Here is a 27,983-nt window from a genome sequence, read left to right as displayed (position 1 = left end):
TCTTCCCCTGGACTGGCTCCCTCTCTTTGGTTCCAGGTGCTAATGGTGCTGAATCCCTTCCTTTCCCGTTTCTGTATGTATTACGTTTCCCTTTAATTAGCCACAGAGCCAGAGAAGGAAAACTCTGACTCCAAAAAACCTCCGCTGCCTTGCGGCATACCTCTTCAGGGGAAAGGCTAAGGGAGTAAACCCCGACAGAAAATCCGGAGCTGGAGTCCCTAAGGCGGTTTGACGTTGTAGTCAACACCGGCAACTCCTGCGGCGCACCTGAAGCCAAGCTGTATTGACTCCGTCTTTCCCTTGGACCCTTCAGCTGCGAAGAGAGGGGGGGTCTGCTGCTTGGGCAACAGCAGACCCTCCGTATCACCCTGCCCAGGCTCTGTAGCTTCAGCTTCACTGGAGAGGACACTCCAGCGTCATCGCAAGATGTCGATTCAACACGGGAGGAGACAGATACCGTGTCACTCCCGAGTCGGACTGCACAGCCATTCTCGGCGGTGCAGATAGACTCTTAAGAAGCTACACCATCGTCTCTCGAGACGGACGGCTGCCGACGAGGACGAGCCACAGAGCAGAAGCAAGTCATTCCCCGGCCTCCAGGTAACCCTATTCTTTTACTAAAGGCTCTATTTCCACATGCTTCATTCTAAAGGACGTAGCGTTCTGTTTTCTTTTTTTAAATCTCTTAAAAAAAAAACACCCACAGACGAGCCTGCTTTTTATTTTATACATTCATTGTTCTTAAGGTCAGGAGCCCACACTACAAACGTATTTCCAACAGGTGTCTTAGAAGATGACTTTTTTGCTTTACGTGGGTGGAGCGTTCATCATCTTGGCGGCTGTGGGCTAGGACCACACATTCGGAAACTACTGGGAATGCAGTGGCATCCAGTATTATGTACCATGAGTTTTTTACACACATCCACACATCAAAAAACAAAACAAAACAAAACACCCCGTGCCAGGCCACGTGTGTCTCGCTGGGCAACGAGGGTCACAGGCAGGGCACATCCCTCGGGACACAGCCCGGTCCTGGGGGCTGGCGAACGCAATCTGGCAACACTGCACAAGCGCCGCGGGGGCTCCTCAAGCCCCGAAAGGGCCCTCTGGCTCTCCCCGCGGGCTCAGCCCTGAATGTTCGGAGTCCTTGGAAAAAGTTATGGGCTGCAGGTGCTTTAATTGTCAAGTATTCTCCGTCGGTCTTCCCTCAAGCAGGCAGTCAAAGCAACAACAACAACAATCACGCGGTAACGGGGCACCGGGTACACCCGGAGCAGCTGCGCATCTGTCTCCAAGCACAGCCCCGGCCCCGCCCCCGCCCCGGCCTGGGACTGCAGGCCCCGCCCACCGCGCCGCGGGCCGCGGAAGTTTGTCCTGCGCGGCGGCCCGTCCGGCGTGCGCGTGCGCGTGCGGCAACATGGCGGCGGTCTCAATGTCAGAGGCGCTGCGGCGGGCGCTGTGGGGCGGCCGGGCCGCGGCCGCGGCTGCCGTGCCCCTCCCCCGGGTTCCGACCAGGTAACGGGACTGCCAGGCTGCTTCCTCAGGCTCTCGGGCGTCTCCCGCACCGCGGCGCGGTCGCTGCGGCGGGGCCCCCGGGGAAGGCCTCGGGGCCGGCGCTGCTGGGGAGGTCGCGGGCCCGGTAGCCGGGCGGTGGCAGGGGTGCTCGGTGTCCTGGGGCCGTGGGGCAGGTCTCCGGGCGGGGTGTCCTCGAGCGGCCGCCGAGGCCAGAAAAGGGGCGGAGTCGCACCGGGGCCCCGCTCCCCGAGCCCTCGGTCTTCCACCTGCGGGCGCGTCCCTCCGTCCTTACCTGGGGGAGGGGTCACCTGCTGGCCCGCCCCTCGTCCCTCCGTCCTCACCTGGGGGGGGTCACCTGCTGGCCCGCCCCCCGTCCCTCCGTCCTTTCCTGGGGGCGGGTCACCTGCTGGCCCGCCCCTCGTCCCTCTGTCCTTAACCTGGGGGGGGGGTCACCTGCTGGCCCGCCCCTCGTCCCTCCGTCCTCACCTGGGGGGGGGGTCACCTGCTGGCCCGCCCCTCGTCCCTCCCGTCCTTACCTGGGGGGGGTCACCTGCTGGCCCGCCCCTCGTCCCTCCGTCCTCACCTGGGGGGGGGGTCACCTGCTGGCCCGCCCCTCGTCCCTCCGTCCTTTCCTGGGGGGGGGGGGGGTCACCTGCTGGCCCGCCCCTCGTTCCTCCGTCCTTACCTGGGGGTGGGGTCACTTGCTGGCCCGCCCCTCGTCCCTGCCTGGGGGGGGTCACCTGCTGGCCCGCCCCTCGTCCCTACCTGGGGGGGGGGTCACCTGCTGGCCCGCCCCTCCGGCCCTTCCCTGCGGGGCTGGGGGCTGAATTCCTCTGGGCCTTGAGGGGTGTTGCCTGGCTTCCTGAACGGACCCCCGTTTTACGCCCGCATCTGCCTGGGAGGGACGCGTGGTGGGAAGTCATTGTCGGTGAAAGCCCCGGAGGTTAAGTTTTCCAAGGCCCGTGGTCACGCCGGGAGGGTCCCCATCCAGGAGCCAGTTAAAGCCTCGCCGTCATTCGGAGGTCGTTGCTGTCACTGCTGGGTCTCGAGGCGCTTTTACAGCGGTGACACTTACGGCCGCCGCGGTACTTCATCCTCCGGTCCCCCGTTTCCCCGAGTTTTCCGGACGCCGTCTCCGCCCTGCCACGGCCGCGCGCCCACGCCCGCAGACGCGTGCTCCGCCGCGTGTCACCGCGAGGTTTTGGCGCTGGGGCCGCAGCCTGGGAGTGTTGCGCTGGCCAGGAAGGCCGCCTAGTGCTTTCCGTAAACGAAAGACACGTTTTCGTTTCACCGGTAACTGTATTTATCTGGACGTTTTGAGGACGTCGGCTCCGTCCCGCCGTGGGCTTCCCGGGGGCAGAGGCAGCAGCGAGCTGTGCGGCTGACGTCGGCGCTGCCGGGGGACTTGGCACCCCGCCCCTGCCGCGTCCGAGCCGTCACGGCGCCTCCACACGCCGCGCGCACCCTTTCTTGCGTCTCAGTTGCGTTTTTCCGTTTCTTGAAATAAAAAAGCACAATGTGCCGAAATGTTGCGTGTTTCCTTCATCGTCAGCATGAAAAGGGCTACACCAGAACGCACCCGTTTCGCCCAGTTTTGTTTCTAAACGCACGCTGACATGACAGCTGTCCCCATGCAGTCTAACAAAAGGGTTTCGAATGGAGGTGAAAGCGCCTAAGCGCCGCCAGGGCCACGCGACGGCAGAGGAACACGTGGGCTCCGCGGCCGCCCGGTGAACGCGGGTGTCAGTGCGCGCCGCCTGCTGCGTTCTGACCGTTCACAATGCGGCGAGTTTGGGGTGCTCCCCCGAGCTGCTTGCTTCCGGACAGAAGTCGTCGGGAACAGGTTTCTCCGTGCGCACGTTCCTGTGGCCGGTCTCCCGACGACTCGTATTCACATCTGAGGTGGAAACGAATTTATTCGGAGAAGCTGCTCATGAGACAGGAGGGCTTTCTGGAATATAGCAACCGAGTGCGACTGTTAGACTTGTTCCCCGCAAGCTGCTCTACATGCCGTTTTTTTCTTTTTTCTTTTTCTTTTGATTTATTTATTGTTGTACTATTACAGGTGTCCCCCTTTTTCCTCCATTGCTGCCCCCTCCCTGCCCACCCCTCTCCCACAGTCAGTCCCCACCCCGTTGTCCACGTCCGTGGGTCATTCATACTAGTTCCTTGATACGTGACGTTTTGAAGAGTTTATGATCCATGGGGCTCAGTGGGGAAAGACAGCAGTTCAGTCCCGTGTGATACACGTAGCGGGGGTCTCCAGTTGGTGTGGGCTGGGTACAGAGTAAAACATTTTGGAAAAGCTTCTAAAATGTGTCGTATCCCTGGGTGAAAGTTGGAGATCCTTTATGGTTTTCATTTCGAGCACAAATGACGAATAGCTAACATGTATTTCTCACCGTGTATTAGCCACTGCACTAGGGACTCCCTGTATTATCTCAGGTGGTTCTCGTGGGAATCCTGTGAACACAGGTGTTCTTCGTCACTGTCTTTTTCAGATGAGGGGACAGGCACAGAGGAGACACGTTTCGGTTCACAGGCTTCCTGCCTTTTCTCGTGCGTGGCTTTACTGGACTGAGCAGAGGGTGTGTCTTTACAGATTGAAGGCAAGACCTTAAACCAGCAGAAAGATCATGCCTCGCTCTGTCGTGAGGCCCGCGTTATGGCGGGGCCCGCGTGACTGGGGGGGTCTGGAACCCACCCCGCAGGATCTCCAGGGGCGCCTCCGCGCTGCTTGGAAACAGGCTGACTTAGCGGTCCCAGGGAACGTGCCGGCTGCCACAGTGACAGTTATGACGTCTGGTGACAGCACACCGAGCCTCAGCACCTTCCCTGGGTCCTCGACCTCGGGGTGAGGCAGGCTCTTCGCGAGAGCGCCTTTGCTTTGACGCCACTGCTCCTTCTGTACCAAGGGAGTCTCCCGGGGGGGGGGGATCGGGGTTCTTTCTCTCTCCTGTGCGTTTTTCAGTTGGGACTTATTTTCCTGTCGGTTTTGTAATTATTTTGGGTGAGAGACTTCCTATAGGTAACGACTTTCCCACTCTCGCGCTCTGGAACACAGAACACGCCCCGTGTGCATTGGCAGGGGGAGCGGAACGGCCTGCCCCGCCGTCTGGCCCCGGGGGCCCGAGCGAAGCAGCCGCTGTTCGTATTCGGCGTCGGCTGTGCCCCGAGCTCTTGGGTCTGCCCTTCGATGGCGTCCGGGTCCTCCCGTGACGGCTCTGCTCCCCCTCTAGCAGGGTCGCCGCCCGTTTTGGCTTTTCATGGGTTTGAGTATCAAGCAAGTAAACCCGTTAGAATTTTGTGTAAAATAAAGTCGGCTTAATGACGCTCTGATGGCGGGGACTACAGCCCTGGGCTTGTCTCAGGCTGACAGGTAGTTACAGGTAATACAGGAGCTCTTGTTACAACTTCGGTGTTCCGATCCCAGAGGTGCCGAGGGACCCGTACTGCACCTGAGTTATTCAGAGGCCGCACTGCCCGTGACAGCTTTCCTCTAAGTGCTGGGGATTTTAGCAAACCATTCTAAGTCTTTTGTGCTTCAAGTGAGGGCATGAGAGCAATTCAGAGCTCTGTTTCCAATCCTCCTTCTGCTGTCCTGAGCATTTGATGAGTGAGTACAACCTAAGGTTCTTTAGAACTAGTTACTTGCTCAGATGAGACCTTTTCTCCCTGCCTTTACTCCCTAGACACAATTTAAAAAAAATCGATTTTAGAAATAGATAGAGTTAGAAACAGAAACACCAATTTGTTCCACGTATTGATGCCTTCACCAGTTCCTTCTTGCTTGTGCCCTGACCGGGGATGGAACCCGCGACCTTGGCCTGTGGGGACGATGCTCTAACCACTGACCTACCCGGCCAGGGCCCTCACTGGGCTTTACCTTTTCCTTCATGGGATCATGCTCTGTTCAGACACTTGCTGCACGTCGGGTTCACCTGCTGTGGACATAGGAGTCCAGATACGTTGGCCCCGGTATATGCTGGTCCACTAAGTTTAGGGCGGAGCTTAGCTTCCTGGCGGTCTGACGGGAAGCCAGGGCTGGACACTACTTAATTTTTTTAAATAATTTTTATGCACATCTCGAAACACTTCAAAATGCACCTTTTCCTTGGGGGAGGGATGGAGGTTTCCAGAAGCAAACAAAAATGCTTTGATTGTTGCCTACTTTCCTCATTTAAACTGTTTGATGCTTTTCACCCATGCACTGGATAGAGGCGCTTTCTTGGGGAGACTCCCCTTTGAGGCAGAGCCGGAGTCCTGGGGGTCTTGGAGAAAGCGGGCAGGCCCTCTTTCCTGCTCCCGAGGGACGCCCGTCCTTCCTCTGGGCCGGGCTCGGGTTTAATGTCGCGCAGCTGTTGAACTCTGCCCTGCGAGGTTTTAAGAAGAAAGTGTTTCACCCTTTAGGATGGAAATGCCTTTTGTAGGGAGGTGGTCTTGGGTGGACGCAGTTCCCCAAGGAGGCTTCCTGCTTTTCTAGAGCCCTTTGTTTCAGCGACTCCTTGCAGTTATTTCAGACGTGGAGAGCAGTGGGGCGCAGGCCTGGCCGCCCACGCGGGCGTTCTGCTGAGCGCTTCGCAGGGCGTGGTGCGGGCTTTGCTTCTCTGTGTCTTCGAGGACTCAGAGATGTGCTTCCTTCCCTGTTCAGCCGCCCCGTATGTGAGCAAATGGGCCTTGGATCGGGTGTACCAGACAAAAGCCTCTGTTCTAGATGGCCGTTCAGCAAGCCATCTGCTTCTCCTAAAAATGTCAGTCCGTCTTGATGAGCTTTAAAGTGAATGCAGATGTTCTGGCCCTTCTGAGGCCTGCCACTCTGTGTGTGAAAGGGCACTTCTTTTTCAAGAGATTTCATTAAAGTACAGAAATTTGCATGGAACTTATTTTATACGTTTTTGTCTTTTAAGTCTAAAATGAAATGAGATCTAATTAGACATTAGTAATTTAATTTTAATATTCTTAGTACAAATGAGATTTGGAGAATTAAATAGGGCTCAACATGGTTTTTGTTAAGATTTTATTTAGTCTTAAAATTTGGAACTTAGAGTGCTTTGTAATATTTACTTTTGTGCAGCGGAAGGTGATATTTTGGCAGGAAGCAATACCTTTTTTGATGGTAACTGCCTCCTACTTTGGTAGGTTGACTCTAGAAGTTACAGTTGATAGCTTCATGTAGTGCATGAGGAGAAAATTCTAGGACCATTCTGTTCCAACTTTCTTTAATGCAAGAATGTCTAGAAATTCCTGCTTCTTGATTATCCAGCAGCCGAGGAGCACATGGGGACATCTGGTGGCCCTGGAAAACCCTCCCACCCTTAGACACGCTGACGAACGATGCTTCCCTTTAGTACCAGCTGGAAAAGCCCTTACTCCTGTGCACACGGCAGCCATCAGGCCGCTGACGACACGCGCCATCCCCCATCCTCCCTGGGCGTCTGCGCGCCGGGCTCGGCCGTCCCGCTGGTCACCCGTGTGCCAACGGCCATGATCTTCCACGCTTTACCGTCCCTTTGCGGTGGTCCTTCAGGTGCGTGCCGTTTTGCCAGTATTCTTCTTTGAACTGAATGGGTTATTTTCTTACTGTTGAGCTTTGAGAGTTCTTAGCATATTCTGGATATAAGTCCTTTGTTATATGCGTGGCTTGCAGGTATTTTCTCCCAATCTGATTTTTTCCCCTTTTTAGTCTTCTAACAGTATCTTTTACAGGGTGAAAGCTTTAAACTTTGGTAAAGGCCCGTTTACCATAGTTTTTCTTTTGTGGACACGGCTTCTGTTTTCATATCTAAGAGCTCCTTGCCTAACCTTAGACCATGAGGTTTTTTCTGTGTTATCCGCCTGAGGTTTTGATGTGTTATGTTTTACATCCAGATCTCTGATCCATTTCACGCGAACTTTTGTACAAGGAGTGAGATTTGAGTTGAGGTTAACTTTTTTGCACATAGACAGATGTACACCTGTTCTCCCATTTATTGTAAAGATTGTCCTTTTTCGATTGAATTGCTTTTGCCTTTGTCAGCATTGAGGTGACTGTGTTTGTTCGGGTCTGTTTTGTATTCTCCACTCGTTCCTTGTAGCAATATTACACTTTCCGGATTAGGAGAGATTTATAGTCAGTGTGTGTTGTAATTGAGTCGTTGCGAGTCTTCTGGTTTCCTTCTTTTTCAGCATTAGGCCATTCTAGTTCCCTCGCCATCCTAGCTACCTAAAATTTAGACTCAGCCTATCTAGGGCTGCGGAAAACCCAGGTGGGATTTGAATGGCATTGTTTGAAATCTCGTCATTAATTTGAGAGTTCTCATTTTACTGTGGTGAGTCTCCCGGTCCGTAAACATGGTATATCTCTTCAGTTATTTTATTAACGTTTTTCATTAATGATTCAGAGTTTGAATGTACAGATCCTGTATATGTGTTGTTAGATTTATGTCTGAGTATCTCAGATTGGGGAGCTATGGTAAATGATTGTTTAAAAGTTTTAGTTGCTAATTATACATTGCTGTATGCAGAAATAGGATTGATTTTTGTGTGTTGACTTTAATTCTGCAACCTTGCCAAATTCACTTGTTAGTTCTATAAGTATTTTTTACATTCATTGGGATTTTTAAGTAGGTAATTGTGTTGTCTGTGTATAGGGTCAGTTTTTTCCGGGGGAGGGGGGTTGGAGTTCCTGATCTTTAAGACGTTTGTTTCTTCTGGTTTACGGAAGAGTGTTTGTTACACAAGAGTGATGACAGCAGACATTCTTGCCATTTCCCAGTCTTAGGGGGAAATATTCCGTTTCTCACCATCTCGTAATGTTATATAGACGCCTGTTTTTTCTTGTAGAAATGCCTTTTGTAGATTCAGGAAGTTTTTTCCCTACTCCTAGTTTGCTAATAGTTTTTTTATCATGTATGAGTGTTACAGTTTGATGCCTTCCCAGCATCGATTGATATTGATTGATTTTCAGATATCAAACCAGCCTTGCATTCTCAGGATAAACTCCACTTAGTCATGTTGTTTAATTCTTTTTTATGTATCACTGTATTTGATTTGCTAATATTTTGCGGGGGATTTTTACATTTAATGTTTATAAAGTATATTGGTCTGTGGTTTTCTTTTTTTGTACTGTATTTGTTGAGATTTGAACTCATCAAATGAGCTGGGAATTGTTTTCTTATCTTGAATTGCTTTCGTTTCATCCACAAATTTTGACATATTTTATTTTCATTTGGTTCCAAATATTTTCTTATTTCCCTTGAGATTTCCTCTTTGATGCGTGGATTATTTAGAGATGCTTTGTTTCATTTCCAAGTATTTGGAGATGTTCCCATCTTTCTGTTACTTATTTCTAGTTTAATGCTATTATGTTCTGAAAGCCCAGTTCCCTGGGTTTTCCCGTGACCGTTTCCACCCCGAAGCCTGTGGCTCTTGTTACCTTGCTCTCCCAGCAGCGGCGACTGGCGGCAGGACACGGGAAGTAGGTGCTGGCCCTACCTTGTTAGCATAAGAACTGCATGGAGAGGGCGATTTCCCCCCCTCAGTTCTGGCTCCAGCAGGTTTCCAGGTGGCCTTGGGATTGCCTCTGGCTGGTGCATGTTTCATGAGAACAGGAGAGAGGAAATGGGGGCGGTTCCCACATTCACCCAGTTCTCCTCGTGCATTACCAGCTCCTTGGGCCGGAGTGCTTCTGGGGAGGTGCTGGCTGTGGCCTTCCTGCTGCCTTAGTTCTGGTGAGGATGCTGGTGGGAACACACAGGGTCAGCTCCTTGTTGGGGGGGGGGGGGGTCCTACAGACACTGGTGGCTTCCCTGCCAGCCTGCGCTGTGTTCAGCCTTCACAGAGCTGTTCCGGGCGTCCTTCCCTGGCGAGGCGGGGTGCACAGTGCAGACTGCGTCTCACCCTGCTGCGCTCCAGGGTTACTCTTAAGCTGGATTCAAATGCATCTTGCACTTTGGCACCATGACTAGATCGAGAAGGTCCAAAGCTGACTCAGAAAGGGCTTCCAAGGACCAGATCGTGAACCACCGGTTCTGACTGTGGGAGGAAGGGAGGAGTTACCATCAGAACCTCAGAAGTGGGCGAAGGAAGGGTTTCAGAGTTCATGCGCCCTCACTGGAAATTGTACCATTTAATAAGAGGTACATGTGAGGGGTCGGGAAGTACATAGAGTCGGAGATGTAGACCCCCAGCCAATATATCTTAACCACTGCGGGAGGGGGCGGGAGTCAGAGGTCTGTTTTGAGTACCTGGGGGGGAGTTTTGGTGACTTCTCTCTAGAGCCGTATGCACTCCTGTCTGCTAAACCAGAGCTGCCTTTCTGGGGCATTCGCGGGTCCCGGGCCTCGGAGCCCCTCCCGAGAGAGCATTAGTCTGCACAGCGTTTCGTCTGTACTGCTCTTGGGGCAGACCTCGCAGTTACAAGGGACAGAAACCTAGAAGCTCAGGGACTGGCTTAGGCACGAAGAGGGAATTGGCTGCATTAGCGAATGGTGGGAAGGGCACGCGCGGGCGGCCAGGGCGGCAGCAGCGACTTCGGGTGCCGTCTCCTGTGTGGCAGGCGTCTCCCCCGATGGACGGGTTTTCGGGCCGGTGTCTCATTGCTCAGTTCCCCGGTACGGACTGGGAATCCATGTCTTTGGTACCAAGTTAAAAAAACTTTGGGGGAGACACTCAACCGAGTCAGATTAAACAGACTGAATTACAGTAAGGATTTGCTCTAATAGTCACTTTGCATCACGCTGATGATACTGCTGATCGTGCGCGTGTGCGTTACAGGCGCTCAGGAGGGACGGAAGGCGGGCCGTCCTGAGCAGGAGTGAGGGGCCGGGTTAGTTTACATTGCGATTCCTTTAGGGAACAAATGGTGTTTGTATACGTGGTGTAGGCTGACTTATTAACCTTTTTTCCTAGTGAACTCGGAGACTTTGCTAAAGTTGTTCGCTCAGTCAACAAATATTTGTAATTTCTAGTCTCGGAGGCTGCACTTCTGCGGACCCCTGGCGGGGACGGCCTTGCAGCGCCGGCTCAGCGGCCGTGCGTGGGGTGGCGTTCCCGCAGAGGCAGCTGCTGCCTGAAGTGGGGTCTGGGACAGGGTCTGGGCGTGGGCGGTTTGCCTGCGAGCGGACAGGGCCCACCAGTGAGGGCCAGGGGGCAGGCGGGGAAGGGGGAGGAAGAGGCGTGAGCCCCCCGCGAAGCCCCGGGACGTTGCTCAGTGTCGCAGTGCCGTCCAGGTGGCAGGGGTGGGCTCGCACGCTCACCCACCGGTCTGCTTCCCGTCTGGTGGCAGAAGGTGCTGACTGTCGCTGCACGGAGCTCTGCTGGGGCTCCTGCGGACCCCGAGGCGGAGCAGGCGGCTGTCGGAGGGGGGCCGGAGCTGCCCCTGGGGTGCAGTGACCGGTGCGCGCCCGGAGACTGAGCAGCAGAGGTGCTGGCTCCAGGGTCTCTACCCTGCTTTGGGGGCGGTGCTAATAATGCGTCTGATATATCGTTTTTTGGCTTTGAATTCAAGTCGTGATGGCCAGTTCCCTTCATAATCTCTTACTGTTGTCCCCGACGCGAACTTCCAGAAGCACCGTTTTCCCGAGGTTTCTGTGAGCTCCTGAGCGGGCCTTGGCTGTGCGGCCTCCTGCCGCCTGCGCCGGCCCGGCGGGGTGGCAGGAGCCGGGCGCACGTCCTGAAGTCGGCTCCGCCAGCGTCTGAATCCTCGCTCTGAGGTGTCCTCTCTGCTCTCTTCGTGTCTGTTTTCTGTTTGGAAACGTGGGCTTCGTAGTTCGTTGCGTGAAGTCCGTGAAGTCCGCAGGGCAGTGCCTGGCACAGGCTGGGCGCCTGATGAAGGGTAACACCGCCATCATCATTGTCCTGCTTCCTTCCGTGGCTTCTTTTCTTCCTTCCTTTCTTCCTGTTCCGTTCTCCTGCCCCCACCGTTTTTGTTTGTTTGTTTTTCCTTTAATCAACCCTTCCTAGATTCTCCTAGTTCCTTCTGGATTATCAGACCAGCTTGGCTTCTGCCTATGAAGAACACTTTATTCCTGAGCCTGTGAAGGCGTGATCTGCACCTGGCATTTTCCAGACCGTGACCCCCGCCCGCCTCAGCGCCCTGCCGTCTATTTTCGGCGCGCATCATTCCTCTGGGAGAGCTTTCGTCAAGGCTGACAGTGGCCCTGCTGCTAATGGATGGGCTCTTCGCAGTCCTTATCTCCCCTGACCTCTGCAGTCCCAGGGGTGACTTCTCACGCTTCCTCTGACTTCTGTTTTATTTTCCCTCCTCTTCAGCTCCTCTTGAGTGCCCCTCATCTTTGGTCCATTCCTTGAACTGTCAATATTTGAGTTCGATTTATAGCTCTTTATTTTTAAAAACTGTTTTACATTACATAATTTATATATACATGCGTGTACGTAATGTGTGTTAGGAAGCATGATGGCGAAGTGAATTTGTGTGGGCCCACCATCCAGGGCAAGAGCTGGGGAGTTACCAGTGTCTTTACCCTCTGCACGCTCTGTGCTGGGCTGGCTGGGCCCACGCCCATTTGGGCCTCCTGGTCTCCCAGACCCGGGGGCTTTGCAGACACGATGAAGTTGAGGATCTTGAGATGAGAGATTGTCCTGGATCATGCTGGCGGCCCCGTGTAATCAAGTGGTTCTTCTGAGAAGCGTGTGGGAGGAACCAGGGGCGACAGATGTCGGCATGGAAGCCTTGACCGGGGTGCCGTGACCGCAAGCCCAGGAGCGCTGGCAGCCCCTTCTGACAGCCGGGAAGGACGGGGAGCAGGGTCTCCCCTGGAGCCTGCAGAGGGAACCAGCCTTGCTTACCCACGGGCCCCAGCCCTGCGAGCCTGGTTCCGGATGAGGACCCCCGGGCTGCAGGAACGCGTCACGCTGTTTGCGTCCGCCCTGTGGCCGTGTGTCACAGCAGCAGTGGACGCTGGTGCGCTCTGCCCCGCCTCATCACCTGGCGTGACTTCAGTTGCCACCTGTTACACCGAAACCGCACTGTGTACGGTTAATCCGCGTATCCTCCACTCTTCACTCAGGGACGTCAGCACGGACACCTGGCAACTAAGTCAAGAGGAGGAAATATTTTTTAAAACACGTGGAAATTCGCTTTAACTTCCCTTATCCTCCTCAATGATCATCTGTCTGGACTCGGCCAGAGGAGCTGCCCCTTGTTCCAGCGTCCAGGGTTGGACCGCTGAGAGGCGGTGCGTGGGTCCCCACTGGGGGCCGAGGGAGCGTCCTGGAGGGTCTCCGAAGGCGCCTTTACTGTTCGCGGTTTGGGCCTCACGCGCTGGCCGCGGGCCGTGCTCCTCGTGCGAGAGCGGCCCTGTCCCTTTGTCCCGAGCTGCGCACCGTGAGAGCCGGCGGCCGTCTGCGCTCAGCCTGTCCGACCGCCACCGCGCCCCTGGTCCGTCCCCGCCGCCGCGCGTGGCCTCCTTGGCCGTCTCCCCTCCGGCCCCAGCGCTGACACTCGCTGCGCTTCGTCCTCGCCGTGCCGGGCCCCCGCGCTCAGCCTGCGTGTGTCCCCCTCGGTGCCGCAGGAGGCGCCCGGCTGCCCAGCGCGCGTGCCTGCCCGTGGTGGCGGCCCTGTACACGTGGGCGGTCCCCTGCCCCGCCTCTCTCTCCCCTGCCCTTGTCCACCTGGCGCCCTCTGCCTGTTGACCTTCGGTCCGGCTGCAGGTGGCACGTGAAGCATCACGTTCTCTGAGGGGCATGATCTGACTTTCAGGCCTGGGTGGTGACCCCGAACCCCCGTTCTCGCCTCTGTGCCTTGGGGAGAGCGCCTGTCCCCCTAGACGCGGGTTCTTTGAGGGCAGGCGCCCTTTCTTCTTCACTCAGTGTTTTCACACGCTGTTGGGGCTCCGGAAGCACCCTAAGCAGGGAAGCACAGGAGAGCTTTGTCTCCTTATGACACACCACGCGGGCTTTGAATGGCACCGTCCCGGACAGCGGTGCCCTAGGTCACTGACATCTGCGCGCTTGGACGCTGGAGCCTGGTTGGAAACCGAATGAGCGTTGAGGAGAACGATGAGAGAATTAACGGACTTAGGTCTGGGAGCGCTCCCCAGGTGTCCCTCCTGACTTTTTTAAACGTGTGACTGCTTTCCGCTGGCCCGCCGCTGCCACCACTGCCACCACCACACCGCGTCCTCTCCGCCCCGGCTCCGCCCCTCCTGCCTGTGTGGATGAGTATTTCTTCTTTATATCTTTGTTTGCTGGACTTCCATGCAGTTTGATTTTCTGGAACTTCTGGTTGTCTCTAGTTCTGAGGTAGTTGTGTTCCTTCTTAGTTGTGGAGGGAGACGCAGCGTGTCTGTCTAGGCCTCCGGCTTGGCCGGGAGAGTTGGTACACGTACATTTTTAAATGTATATGGTCAGCAGAGTTCACCTTGGGTTTTTGAACAGAGATATACTATTTGGTAGTCATAATTATTAACTCTTCCAGATCTTTCAAATTTCCCTTCAAAGAGTATTTTATGACTGGATATTTGTCAACATAGCCAAAATATTTTAAGGTGCGGTATAGTGATTATAGTTAATAATACTGTATTGCATACTGCTAAGACAGTAGATCTTAAAAAGTTCTCATCACAAGAAGAAAAATGGTGGCCCCGAATGGCGATGGATGGTGACCAGGCTTAATTGTGATCATTTAACAATAGATACAAACGTGGAATCCTTTTCTTATATGCTTGAAACTAATATATTGTGACATGTCAATTATACTCTAATTTCTAAAAAAAATCTTTAGGTAAATGTATTTTTAAAAGATGGAGTGTTTTGGAAAGTTAGTGGAAAAAGTACTGGTTACATGTTTCGTTTTATTGATTATAGTAGTTTTGTGATTGAAATTCAATTGAATATACAGTTCTGACGATACTTATTTTAGTCATAGACTGAGGTGTTTCAGTTAAGTAATTTCCTTAGAGAAGCCAGTGAGAGTTTTCGTTACCCTGTTCCGGTCGAGTAGGCTACAGTTTTATTGCTGCATTTGGATAGGCCTTACAGCAGTGGGTGAGCTTTCCTTGAATGGCGTTAAGGCTGTGGAACTGTTAAAGGAATAACAGGCAGGCTGTTTTCTTAGTCACGCCAGCCGCTGTGATGTGGCGTGGGTGGGGCTTCTCTCATGTGTCCTTTTGTGCGCTTGTGCATGTATGTTGCCTTGTGTTACATTTATGAGATAAAATCTAGATCGTATTTTACACTTACTTTTAAAATTCTTTTTGAAACTCTTTAAACAAATTAATAGGTCTGTCCGGTTTACAGACATCAATTATTTTTTTAAATACTGTATTTCAAAGAGACACTACTTTGCTAACTAGTACTTGCTGTTTTTCTTTTATTAAGATCTTACCCCTAATTACACTAACTTATTACTGTATCTCCTTGACTTAAGCCTTATTTCAAAAAATAGCTGCTCTGAAATAGGTCACAGGTAGCAGACATCTACTGTAGTGCTTTAGGGAAAGGAATTACTATTTAGTTACTTCTAATCTGAACTTTTTTGTAGCTGAATCCATTTCTGGGTTAAGCTAATAAGTTAAAATATCTAAATGGAATTTAATTGCTAATTTAACATTACTTTTTGAAAAACAATACTAATGATTGCTAATAACTACCTGGACTAGATCAGGAACCGAGCTCGCTCCTCACCTAACCTTCTCGTGGCTCCCCGAGGCTGGGTGCTTTGGCGATGATAGAAGTGGGCAATCCGCTCTGACGAAAGGGACGGCCCGCGGTCAGGTCGGAGTCGGGGGCCCCCCGCTGACAGCAGCCTCACGGGCCCCGTGGTGAGAAGTGGGGCTCACCGGCACTGAGCGTAGCAGCAGGCAGGCCTGGCTGTGTCAGGCAGCAGGGTCTTCCTGGAAGGGCGGGCCCGAGGCCCAGAGGCGCTCAGACCCTGGGTGCGGTTCTGCAGGTCTGGGGGGCGCAGCTGCCGGGCTGCTGACCAGGCTCGCGCGTGCCCGGGCTGTTTTTCAGATTCCCCTCATTTTACCTGGGAAAGAGAATTTCGGTCTTGATTTATGCCACTACAAAAATCTTACAAATTTTGATAATGGTATCTGAAATGTAGGTTTGTCAGTAGACTTCCTGAGTGTAGCTGAGCGTCCCACGAGGAGACTAACATGAACTTGCGTGCTCTCGGTAGTTCCGTGACTACCGAAGGTTTCCTTCTTACTCCAGCAGCTGGCCTGGCGACACCCACTGGGCCTTGCCTGAGGGCCCAGGGCTTCCCGAAGCCTGGGGTATCTTGTCGCACGTGATCCTCACAGTAGCCGGACGCAGTGAGGAGGAGTCTGGTTGGCATTACTGTTCACGGCGCCGTTGGGTAGAGAGCAGCCGCGTTGTGTGTACACAAGTGAATGATGCATGAGCCTCCCTCTCTCCCCGGGCCCCCACCTGCTCGTGTCCCGCCGCTGTCCCCTCCCCCCGAGAGGTCGCTGGGACTAGTGTCTTACACTTGGCGCGGGCGCCTGCGCACATTCGAGCAAGTGCATCCTCACTCCTTTCCGTTGGCCACAGACGGCCTACTGATCGCAGCGTTCATTCTGCTGCCGGTGTTACAGTCTCTCACTAAAACCCTTACGCGTGCCAGAGTATGGGAGTCCGTAAACCCACCACCGAGACTTGACAGTGTTGATATTTTGCTGTTTTTGCTCATTTTGCCTTTATGCATTATGTCTGTAGTAGGTAAGCAAATTGTGTATATGAATGTATGTGCATATATATATGTATATGAGCAAAATGCACATGTAAATATATTGTTTTTTGAAAGGAAATGACAAATATGGTCCTTGGTCCCTAAACACTTCCATTTTTTCGAGATAAATTGCCACCACCTAGGGAAGGATTTTAACCGAGGAGTGGCATGCTCGGCTGTCACGACGTGGTGGTGTGGAAGAGGCCGGTCATGGCTGTTACGGAGCCCAGGGAAGAGGAGGGGACAGAAGGGGGGCGGTGGGGTTGGGGGTCTGCGTGGTTCATCGGACACAAAAAGGAAAGTTGGCTGATTACATTCTTTTCAGAGAAAATCTGGAAAAGAAGTGTTTCTTCGTCTCTCGCAGGGCTCCCTTTCCTCTCTTGCCGCTCAGCAAACTGGTCCTGCATGTTTCTAGAGGGAAAGAAATGGACGTGCATTTCTCTCGACAGCAGACACTCGTGCCAGTCACGTAACGTGCTCTTTAATTCTGCCAGCCACCTAGGAGGTGTTATTACCCTAACTTCTGCGGGTGAGGAAATGGAGGCGCAGTGCCGTGAAGGGATTTGTTCAAGATCGCATTGCTCTTAAGGGGCAGATCCGGAATCTTAGCACGGGTCCGACTGACTCTGAAGTCACTGTGTGACCATTTTCCACATTGTTGCATGAAGTCAAAAAATGTCCATATGTTGGTGATTTTTTTTCCTAAATGTATTTTTAATCATGTAATAACCAGCCTTTAAAAAATTGTGTGCTGAAAACGCCAGGTTTGCCAATGGACAGACACTGATTTTTGAATTGAAGAGTAAACACCTACCAACTAGCTTTTTCTCTGATGGGACATTGTGAGACTGCCAGTCTGTTCAGCTACCGTATCCTGTAGATTCAGCATCTTTTTCTGTGATTGAATTTATTATTTTGTTTTAAATATATTTATGATACAAATATGATTCCAAAGGTTTTATGGCAGTTAAGAGTTTTAAACCAAAGGGTTCCTAACCTGAAGTAAATAAGCAACAAATTGGGATACTTCAAAGTGAAGATAAAGGAAGATAAAATTTATGGCTTCTACAAAAAATTAGGTGGGCTGTCCCAGGTGCAATAGTGCTATTACGCTGGTGTGAAGCAAATTGTCTAATGGGTTTTGACGCCTTCTAAACTTCGAAGGCATAGGAAGATAGGTTATGTTGCCCTTACTGACCCAAACTGTAGCTTTTTAGAAGTGACGTCTTGATTCACTTGAAAATAGTAGACACAGTCTGGAGTACTCCCAGCCCCAAACCGTTGACGTGACTCTGACAGCGCACCACTTAAATTCTCATGTGGAATTCCCTAGGAAAATACACGGGTAGAGAATTGCTTATTCAGCTGTATCAGTCAGGATATAGACCCCCAAATACCTGTGGCTTAAAATAACAAAAATTCATTTCTTGTTCATGCTCCATGTCCCTTGCTGGGCGCTCTGCTCTTCCATTTGTCCTCACTCAGGACCCAGACTAACCATGTTGGTTCCTTTCATGGAGGAGAAGTAGTAGGTAACTAGGCACTGACTTTTAAAGCTTCTGCTGGGTCAGTTCCTCTCATACTTCATTGGCTGATGTAAGTCAGGTGCCCACGTGGGGCCTGAGAGCGGGGAGTGCAGTGTCACCGTGTGCTCAGTAGGAGAGCAGAAGTGTTGGTGCCCAGCCACCAAGACCGACACACATCTGACGGGGAGTGTAGAGAATGCTGGTCAGTAGAACCATGTTTTTAACAAGATGCTGATACCTCTGAAGTAACCTGTGACTAAGTTAAGGACCTTGATGCTGAGAGGTGGGCTATGTAGGTAACTGAAAATGTCTAGTAGTTTCGTATCTGACAGGTGTTTTGTTTTGTTTTGTGCATTACATTTTCATAAACATTAAAGATTTGCTTTTGTGCTTATTTGTAACATAAATATATTAGTGAAGATTTAAAATTCTTAACTAGTTTTATGCAAAACATGTTGAATAATGGTGCTGATGCAGTATGTGGTAATTTGTATTAAGTATGATGATAAGGTATCATTTATACGTAGACATGCACTAGAAGTTCTAAAAAGTGTGTAATTTGGGAAAATATGCTACATGAGGCAGTATAAGTGAACAATCATATTGAAGCTCAACAGTTTCAGTTCGGTCTTCGAAAAGTTTGTGAAGAGTGAGGGTGTGTGTCCAGCCATTGTTAATATAACGAGAACAGTTTACAAGACATCAGTGTAACCTGGCAGCTCAGGAGAGTGGACTGGAACGCGCATGTGTGTGTGAACAATGGCGCCTTCACTGTACTAGTCAGTGGGGGCTGTAGACGCCATTGAGAGAGTGTGTGTGCTGTGACTGAGTGGGTGGAGCAACGACTCTGCATCAGATTTTGCCTTAAGCTTGAATATTCCTCCAAGGAAACTATTTGGATGACTCAGAGGCCGCAGCTGTGGGCAACTGGTGATTGGCAGCTTCATCACAACAACGCACCCCCCCACGCATCACGTCTCGTGCAGAGTTTTTGGTGAAACATCAAATCACCCAGGTGACTCAGTCCCCCTACAGCCCTGATTTGGTGCCCTGTGACTTCTGGCTTTTCCCAAAACTTAAATCACCTTTGGAAGGAAAGAGATTTCAGACCGTCGATGAGATTCAGGAAAATACGATGGGACAGCTGATGATGACTGGGAGAGCTGTGTGAGGTCCCAGGTGCGTGCTTTGAAGGGGACCGAGGCGTCACTGTTCTGTGTACATTGCTTCTTGTGTCTTGTCTCTTCTTCAATAAGTGTCTCTATTTCTCACATTATATGGCTGACTGCCTCCGGGACACCTTATATATGTATACAGGGAACTTCTACACACGTATGTGAATGAATAGGCTTTCTCTGAGCAGTTAGATCTTCAGCTCTGACAAACTTGTGTGTGTTCTCCTTGATGGTGGTGTAAACCAGGGTTCAGCAGTTTCTTCACAAGGTGTGTTCTTTTAAATTTTCATTGTAGAATATACATAATGAAAGCGTTACCATTTAGCCACTTCGAGGTGCGTTCAGTAACACTAGGCGTGTTCTTGGCGTGTGGCCGTCACCAGCGCGTGTCTTCCACCCGCCAGAATGCGCCTCCGTGTCTGCCGTGCAGGAGCCCTGCACTCTCTCCCGGCGTCCGGCCTCTGCCTGCAGGTCTCAGTCGTCTGGGCACTTAGGGCGGGTGCGATCACGCCCTCTCTGTCCCTTTGTGACGGCTTCCTTCACTTAGCATTTCTTCGGGGCTCATCCCTGTTGGAGCACGTGCCAGAATTTCCTTGCTTTTTGAGGCTGAATAATATTTCACCGTATGCATGTACCGCTTGGGTTTCTCTCGCCCTTTGGCCCCTGTGCGTCACGCTGCCTAAACGGCCGTGAACAAATATCTCTCGTTCTTCTGTGTATGTGTGCAGAAGTAGGATGGCTGGGTCATGTGGCAGTTCTGTGTCTGATTTTTTGAGGAATCATTATACCGTTTTCCACAGCAGCTACACCATTTTTCATCCCCATCTGTGGTTCCAGTTTTTCCCCATCCTTGCCAATACTTGCTCCTTCCTTCCTCCCCGCCCCTCCCCGCCTCTCCCCGCCTCCCCCCTCCTCCCCTTCATCCTTTTGTCATCCTCATGACTGTTTTGTGTTATCTCCTGGCTTTGATTTCCATTTCCCTGGTTATTGACGATGTCAAACATCTTTTCCTGTGTTCGTAAGAGATATTGATTTGTAGTTTTACTTTTAAAAATATCTTTATCTGGTTTTGATATTAAAGTAATGCTGGTTTTGTGGAAAAAATTAAGACATCTTCTGTTGCTTCTATTTTCTGGAAGACATTGTAGAGAGTTAGTATTATTTCTTCTCAGATGTTTGGTAGAATTCACCAGGAAACAATTTGGGCCTAGTGCTTTCATTTTTGGAAGGTTATTAATCATTGATTCAAGATCTTTATTAGCTGTAGACCTATTCAGATTATTTCTCCTTGTGTGAGTTTTGGTAGTTTGTGTTTTTTGAACAATTAGTTTATTTCATCTAAGTTATCACGTTCGTGGGCATAGAGTTAGTTTTTCATAATATTTCCTTTTTTTTTAAATTTTATTTATTTACTTTTTAGAGAGAGGGGAAGAGAGAGAGAAAGAGAAAAAGAGAAGCATCAACGTGTGAGAGATACATCGAATTGGTTGCCTTTTGCCTGCCCCAGCTGGGGACCTGGCCTGCAACCCAGGCCTGTGCCCTGACTGGGAATCAAACCAGCGACCTTTTATTTTAGTTCACAGACCAACACTCAGTCCACTGAGCCACACCAGCCACCTTTTATGTCCATGGTAGCAGAGTGATGACAATATCTTTCATTTTTGATAGTGGTCGGTAATTTGTTTCTTCTCTCATTTTTGGTTAGCCTGGCTAGAGATTTATCAACTTAACTCTATTTTCAAAGAACAGCTTTTGGTTTAGTTGATTTTTTCCTTACCAGTTTTCTTTTTACAATTTCACTTTTGCTCTAGTTTTTATTTTTTCTTGTTTGCCTAAGGTTTATATTGCTCTTTTCTCTAGTTTCCCCAGTGGAAACTTTGATTGTTGAATTTGGACTTCTCTTTTCTAGTGTGTATTAAATGCCATAAATTTCTAAATGCTACATTTGCTATATCACAGATTTTTTAAAGTGTATTTTTATTGTCATGTAGTTCAAAATATTTAAAAAGTTTTCTTGAGGCTTTTGTGACTCATAAGTTATTTAGAAATATGCTTTTAAATCTCCAAATAATTGTGACTCTTCCAATTTTCTGTTATTGCTTTCTAATTTAATTCCACTGTTGATGGGAGTGTGCCTTGTGTGATCTCTGGCCTTGTAGCTTGTCAGGGTGTGTTTTACAGCCCAGGACGCGGCCGCCCTTGGCGCCTGTGCCGTGTGCACTTGAGAAGAGTGTGCGCTCTGCCGTCCTGGATGACGGGTTCCGTGACTATCAGTTACGTCCCGGTAACGGCGGGCTGCTCCGTTCCCCTGCATCCTGACTGATGCTCGGCCTGGGGTCTGCCCGGCGCTGTCACAAGCGTTGGGGTCTCCAGCTCTGGGGTGGCTTCGTTTGTTCTCCGTGCGCTTCTCCCGGCGTTTGCTTCACAGGTTCTGATGTTCTCGCGTTTGGCTCCTGGACCTCGGGGCTTGCTCGCGTCTTGGAGAAGGGGCCCCTTCGTCCTGACTGTGCGCTGCTCTGCGCCGCTGGTATGTTTTCTCTTGTTTTGAAGTCCGCTTTGTTTGACAGTAACGGAACCGCTGCAGTGAGATTGGATGACTGTTAGCGTGGGTGTATCTTTATCTCTTTACCAGTGAGCTCTGCCTTTATATTTCAGGGGGTTTCTTCTGGGTCCTGTCTCCCTTCAGTTGGTATATCTAGGCCATTGTCATCTGAAGTGATTATGGATATAGGTGGCATTAATATCTACCCAAGTTTATATCTGCTCTCTTCCCTTTTTTGGGTGCTCTCTGGTTTGGTTTCTAAGAGTTCTTTATATATTCTAGATATTTGTCTTTTATGTGAGATGTGTGCTGTACATACTCCCTCTGGCATTTCCTTATTTAGTCTATAGTGCTTTTTGTTGTTGAGAAGTTATTTTTCTCTCATTTGTGGGTATTGTGTCTTGGTGAAGAAAACTTTTTTTTCTAAAACTTATAAAAATTCTTATATTTTATTCCTTAGTGGCTGGAACAGCTCAGTAATTTAGCCTTCGGAAACGTGGACTTTTCCTGTACTTGGGTTTTGTATTATAGTTACCGTCGTCACCAGGACATTTATATTTCTCGTTTCCTTTATGTTCACCTTATTTCTATTTCTCTCGATAACCTAGTGCTGTGAACTTGGGTGTCCTTTTTTCTCCTCTACTTGACATTTTCCATCACGCCCTCCAGCTCCGTGGTTACCGCCCTCGGAAACCTGGCCCACGTTCTCCTCCTCACTGCGCCCCGGTGTCGTTGCCCAGGCTGGTATGCGAGCGTCATTCCCCGTGTCCCTGTTGCACAGGCCTCTCCTCCGTCGGTTGGACGGCGCTCAGAGGATTAGCTGCCGTCTTTGGCTGGCGCTGTGGCCAGGGCCCAGTTGCTCCCAGGTCCTGCTCCACGTGCCGCCTGGCTCTGGAGGACGGGGAAGGGCACCCGTGGGCAGCCCGTTCTTGCTTCTCACTTACTTGACCAGCTGAACGTTTAAAGGCAGTATTAAGTGCGTCACATAAAGATTAGAAATTACAGCAATAAATCTGAATTAGAATCAAAGAACTTACTTGTGAATAGATTATAAAGTATCTTCATTGTTCTTTCCACTGAATTTAAAGCACTTATAGGATTTTTTCCTTTCTTATTATTTTACATGATTTCCAGAATATTAAAATAGACCCGTGACCCCATATCTTTACTTTTCTCCATTAACAGTTAGTTAGTTCTTGCTTCTCTCTAGTGAGTACAGTATGTTGAAGACAATTTAATGTTCCATGTTGTTTCAAGATATTGAAAAGCTTCGAGTCAGTGTGAAGGTGACTGACCCATATATCTACATAGTTTTAAGATTGAGATAATTATTGTGACATAGAGACTGTATATCTTATTATTTCAGTTAGGACTCTTAGTAACATGTTCTTATGGGTTAGTATGGAACTGAACACTTTCTGACTTAATGTGAATTTGGGTTAATTTAACTTGTAATACACTGACAACAAACATAATTGGCTGTAACTGAAAGGCTGAGAGTTAATTGATTCCTTCGTAATTTCCATAGGATTAGGACTTCTCCTTTGTTAGAAGTCCAACAACTCATTCCTGGCCCTTTGAAGTAACTGGTTCACTTTACTGTTTACAAAGCCGTGTTCAGTTATTCAGAGGAATGCTTTTGCTGTCTGTAGATGCAAACTGCCCCCGTCCTCATTTGCTGAGGACAGCTGCCACTTGTTTTGCTCACCAGTGGGCGGTCTGGGCGCGGTCTGGCAGTGTCTGCCAGGGCGGCTTCCCCAGGGCTCCTGCTGGCAGAGTGGCTTTGGCTACTGATTCCTCTACAGGTGGGTCTCTCTGTGGGCGCTATGACTCCCCTCCTAACGGGGCGGCTGGTTTCCGAGCGTGAATATGCCAGGAAACAGTGTTCTAAGAGACAGGAAGTGGAGGCTGCTCGTTTGTTGCGGCCTGAGCCTGGAAACATGCATTCCCTCACTTTTGCTATTGATGAAGCAGTCACAGGGCTCCGATTTTAGGACTGGGGAACATGACCTCAAGCTCTTGATGGGAGAGAAGGGTGTCAAAGGCTTTGGAGCTGTGATGATACGGAAATTTTGCTGTTCTTAATTGATAAGGTTAATTTGTTTCAAAGGGAGAATAACGTTGAGACTTTGAGACAGTAATCTTATTTTGATTCAGATACTGTTTTCCAGTGCAAATGGTTTCTTGTTTTTTTAACCATTAAGACTTTTTGAAAAGTGTATTTGATGAAAGAAATAAACAAGATTCTAATAAATGCACATGGACAGGAGGACTCGATATTGTTAAGATATCCCTTCTTCCCAACCTGATGTATAGATTCAATGCAGTCCCCGTCAGAACCTCAACAAGCTGCTTGGTGGATATTAAGAAACTTATTGTAAGTTGATATTGAAAGTCTAAAGACCCAAACTACTCAATATTATAGGGAAGAAGAAGAACGAAGCCGGAGGACCGGCACTAATCCCGTGTTTGGCTCCGGGCCGCGGTACTCGAGGCCGTGTGGCATGAGGGAAGGAGCGGCCACAGAGGTCAGTGGACAGAACTGGTAGCCCAGAAACGACACTTCAGTGTCGTCAGCTGAGCTTGGGCAAGGAACAAAGGCCGTCGGTCCGTCGGAGGGAAGACAGCCTTTTCAGCAAGTGGAGCTGAAACTTGTCCACATGCAAAACATGAACCTACACACTGACATTACACCTTCCCCCAAATTAACTCAAAGTGGGTCACAGGTCTACATGCCAGAAGCAAAACTGTCACACTTCTAGAAGATAACATAGAAGAGAAAATCTTGGTGACTTAGGTTTGATGCTGAATTTTTAGATGTAATACCAAAAGCGTGATCCATGAAAGAAAAAATAGATGAGTTGGACTGCATTGAAGTTCTTCTTCTCATTAAAAGACACTTATGAGACATGCGGAGAAAATATTTGCAAAACACATATCTGATAAAGAACTTATATCCACAGTATACAAAGAACTCTTAAAATTCAACAATGGGAAAACAAACAATTAAAAAATAGGCAAAAGTCTGAACAGCCACCTTACCAAAGAACATGAAGAGGGCAGGTAAGCGAGTGAGAAGGTGCCGGAGCATCACGTGTCATCAGGGGACTGTCATGGAAACAACAGTGAGGCCACCGCACACCAACCGAAACAGGTCGGGTCCCTGCAGTGGCCACCGCGCCCTGGCCAGAGGGGGGACAGGAAGTCTCCCTCTGCGGGCGGGCGTGCAGAACCGGACAACCACTTTTGAAGACAGTCTGTCCGGCCCTTACGAAGCTAAACAAAGTCTGTTATTTCCCTTTCCTTGCATGCATCGGGGTGGCACTGGGGAACGAATTACACACGTGTCAGGTGCGCAGGCCGCAGCGCATCCCCTGCACACTGCACTGTGCGTGCACCGGCCCAGGTCGGGTCTCCTCCGGGCCCAGGGACCCCGCACGCCCTCCGGGCAGGCACCGCACTGTTGTCTGCGGCCACGAGTTTTCTCTCCCCCCCTCCTCCGGCTCCGCCCCTCCCCGCGCGGCGCCAGCCCCGCCCATGCCCACGCTCATCCAGCTGCCAGCCTGCTCTCCACGCGTCTGGCTCTGTTTTGCTTGTGAGTTCGTTTTGTTCATTAGAACACACAGTCCGGTAACTGTGTTCTGAGGGACCAGCCAACTGCGTCGCAGAGGTCCCCACAGACACCTGCACACGAGTGGGTACACACATGTGGCCTGTGTGTGTCTGAAAGGTTTAACTCAGCTTTTTAAAGAAAAACGGATTCTGAGTTGAGAAGTCCGGTAGCATTTCCATTGGGGATTATTAAACCAGAACTATCCTCATTCCCACTCATCAGATTTACAGACTCATCACTAGATGAAATTTTAGAGCAACCAGGTCCCACTTTACAGATACACAGAGTGACATTGAGATGCAGAAAGGGGAAGGGATTTGCTCACAGACACGGCGGGTAAGGCGGGAAACCATAGTCAGACATAAGATCCGATGTCCATTTCCAGGCTGTCGCATTTTCTTACGGGAAACGTCACAGAAAAAGTGAATGTAAGAAACGGCTTGTACGTTGCAATCATGGCAGTGGGCAGGAACAGTCAGGGCCCTTGGAGTTTATCGCGTGGGCTTAGAATTAATGTTGGCACCGAGAGACCTGGAGATGTGTACGGGCCAGCCGACGAACTGGGTGTATGGACGGAAAGGGGAGCTCACGAGGCAGACAGAGCTTCTGAGCTTCTCAAAAGTGGGTGCCCCAGCGAACGGAAAACGGGACGCACACAGATACCTGCTCACCGATTTTATCGCAGCATTATTCATGATACCCAACGCAAACATTGCCAAAATATTAACAGTCATATTTTACTGGGCAACGCAATGGAACATTAGAAAGTTAAGTGTACGTGTAGGGATGACTAATCTGTAATCATTAGTAAACAGGTGCTAATTTCACTTTTTAAACATTCTAACAACCAGAACATGTATTTTAACTGTATAAATTTAAAATAATTTTTTTGTGTAGATAAACTTTTGTGTATTTTGTGTAGATAAACTTCAGCAGTGATAAAGAATCACACTAATTTTGGGAAATAAGTAACATTTAAAAAATGTGTTCATAAGTCAGAAAAGCCTTTCATATTATGAGTTATCTTGAAGTTCTTAGTAAGCAGGTTTTCTATAAAGTTGTGCACAGTAGTTCCCCCTCTTCTCGATGGGCATACATTTGAGACTCCCTGGTTTTTGCTATTAATACGTACCTATGATAAAGGGTAATTGTAAATGAGGCAAAGTAAGAATTAACAGTAATAGCAACCAAGTAGAACTGTGGGGACTGTACTGCAATAAGAGTTCCGTGACTGTGGTCTCCCTCTCAAACGCTCCGGCTGTGCTGGACGCGCCCTCCTCGTGGGGACGTGAGGTGACACTGTGCCCATGTGGTGAGATGGAGGGAGGACAGAAGCCGAGCAGAGGGACGGTCCGTGCCCCAGGCCAGGGGGCGCCTGATGTCATCGCGCCACTCAGAATGGAGTAGCCTTTAAAACCTAGGAACGGTTCGTTTCTGGAATTTTCCATGTACTGTTTCTGGACTGCTCTTGACAGCTGATAACCGCAACTGCGGAAGGAAAGTTGTGGCTAAGGAGGGGCTGCCGTCCATCCTTGCTGTTGAAAGTTGAACCTTTGGCATGAAACTTGTATCAGCTATTGGTGATAATATTGCATTAAAATAATGATAGTGGTTATGTTGCAGAACTGAAGACTATATCCAGTTGGTTTGGGAATTTGAGTCACAATTGTATATACTTTCAAAAGAGAAATGTGCATAGGACTGCTTACTAGTTTGGAAAACTCTAAAATGTTAAAGTTGTTACAGTGATCGCGATGACATTCGTCAGTACTGAGTATACTGTGTACCTGAAAGGAAAACCAGTCTGTTAGCTGGAAGTAATTTCTTTGGGGTCAGTGTAGGAAGATGCCGATGTAAAGGAGCTAGGTTGTGTGCCGCTTTATTTCTGACTTAATGTTCTGTTTTAATGAGTGAGAATTTCTTCAGTTCTATGAATGGGATTCAGGGCTAAGCTAATAACATGCATTAAAATGATCGTCCAAATCATTCCTATTTAAACTACTTTTGTTTTGAAATTGGCGTGAAGAAATTTCTTTGTCAACATTAAATTCTGTAACTTTTACTTAAGTCCGTAAGGATATGATCGAGATTTCTCTCTTTCGTCCCGACGCCGTCACCGGGACCGGCGTTCCAGAAGGGCGGCCACAGCCTCGTGCTGTGTGCGAGCCGCACACCCCTGGGCAGCGGCGTGGCCGCCCTCCTGTGACCGGGAGCCTGGGGCCTGGCGGACGGTGCGGCTCGCCCGGGCTGTCAGCTGCGCCCGACCCAGCTCCCTCTTCTCTTTCTTTTCTTTTCGAGATTTTATTTATTTATTTTTAGAGAGACGGGAAGGGAGGGAGAAAGGGAAACATCAGTGTGTGGTTGCCTCTCCTGCGTCCCCAACTGGGGACCAAACCTGCACCCAGGCCTGTGTCCTGACTGGGAATCGAACCGGTGACCCTGCAGTTTTCAGGCCAGCACTCAGTCCACTGAGTCGCACCCACCGGGGCCCTCGGCTCTTTTTTTCTGTTCTCTGTTTTATAAGATGGACAGTGTCCAAGTAGCTTATCTGTGTAATATTTGTCTGCTTCTTTTTTCTCGTTGCATGGATCATTTTTAAATTTGAAATCTTGTGCTGCAGGTCACTGAGCACGTCCACGGGGAGGCTGGCCCAGGACCAAGCTCGAGGGACACAGCTCATCACAGTGGATGAAAAATTGGTAAGAGCTTTCTTACATGCGCGGCCAGGACTCAGCCCTCAGGGCATTGTTGTACAGTAGGTCTTCAGGCGCTGTTTGCTGTTCTTCCAGGAAAATGATTTGACTTTGACTTTCTGAATTGTATGCAAATTTAAAAATTTTTATTGTAAGAAATATTTGTTGCAAAAAGATAAGATAATTTGTGTTAAGCATCATAAATATTAAGTCATACAGATATTCAGTAGTTAAAATGGTAAAAG

General features: G+C 49.9%; 1 protein-coding gene across 1 annotated transcript in view; it reads left to right on the top strand.

The window, feature by feature from the left end:
• Positions 1-1,382: 1,382 nt before the first annotated feature.
• The window catches only part of NDUFS4 (NADH:ubiquinone oxidoreductase subunit S4), a 67,385-nt gene continuing 40,784 nt past the window's right edge, over positions 1,383-27,983 (top strand). Inside the window, exons 1-2 of the mRNA XM_090278860.1 lie at positions 1,383-1,515; positions 27,666-27,744. Of these exons, the coding sequence (XP_090134986.1) occupies positions 1,418-1,515; positions 27,666-27,744 (177 nt within the window). The 5' untranslated portion in view covers positions 1,383-1,417. The remainder of the gene's footprint in view (positions 1,516-27,665; positions 27,745-27,983) is intronic.

The sequence above is a fragment of the Furipterus horrens genome, unplaced genomic scaffold (genome assembly GCF_987537825.1).
Source record: "Furipterus horrens unplaced genomic scaffold, mFurHor1.1.pri manual_scaffold_5, whole genome shotgun sequence".
In the NCBI taxonomy this organism is placed as follows: Eukaryota; Metazoa; Chordata; class Mammalia; order Chiroptera; family Furipteridae; genus Furipterus; species Furipterus horrens.
The sequence above is the reverse complement of the archived record's forward strand: the minus strand, read 5'-3'. Positions and strand labels throughout refer to the sequence as shown.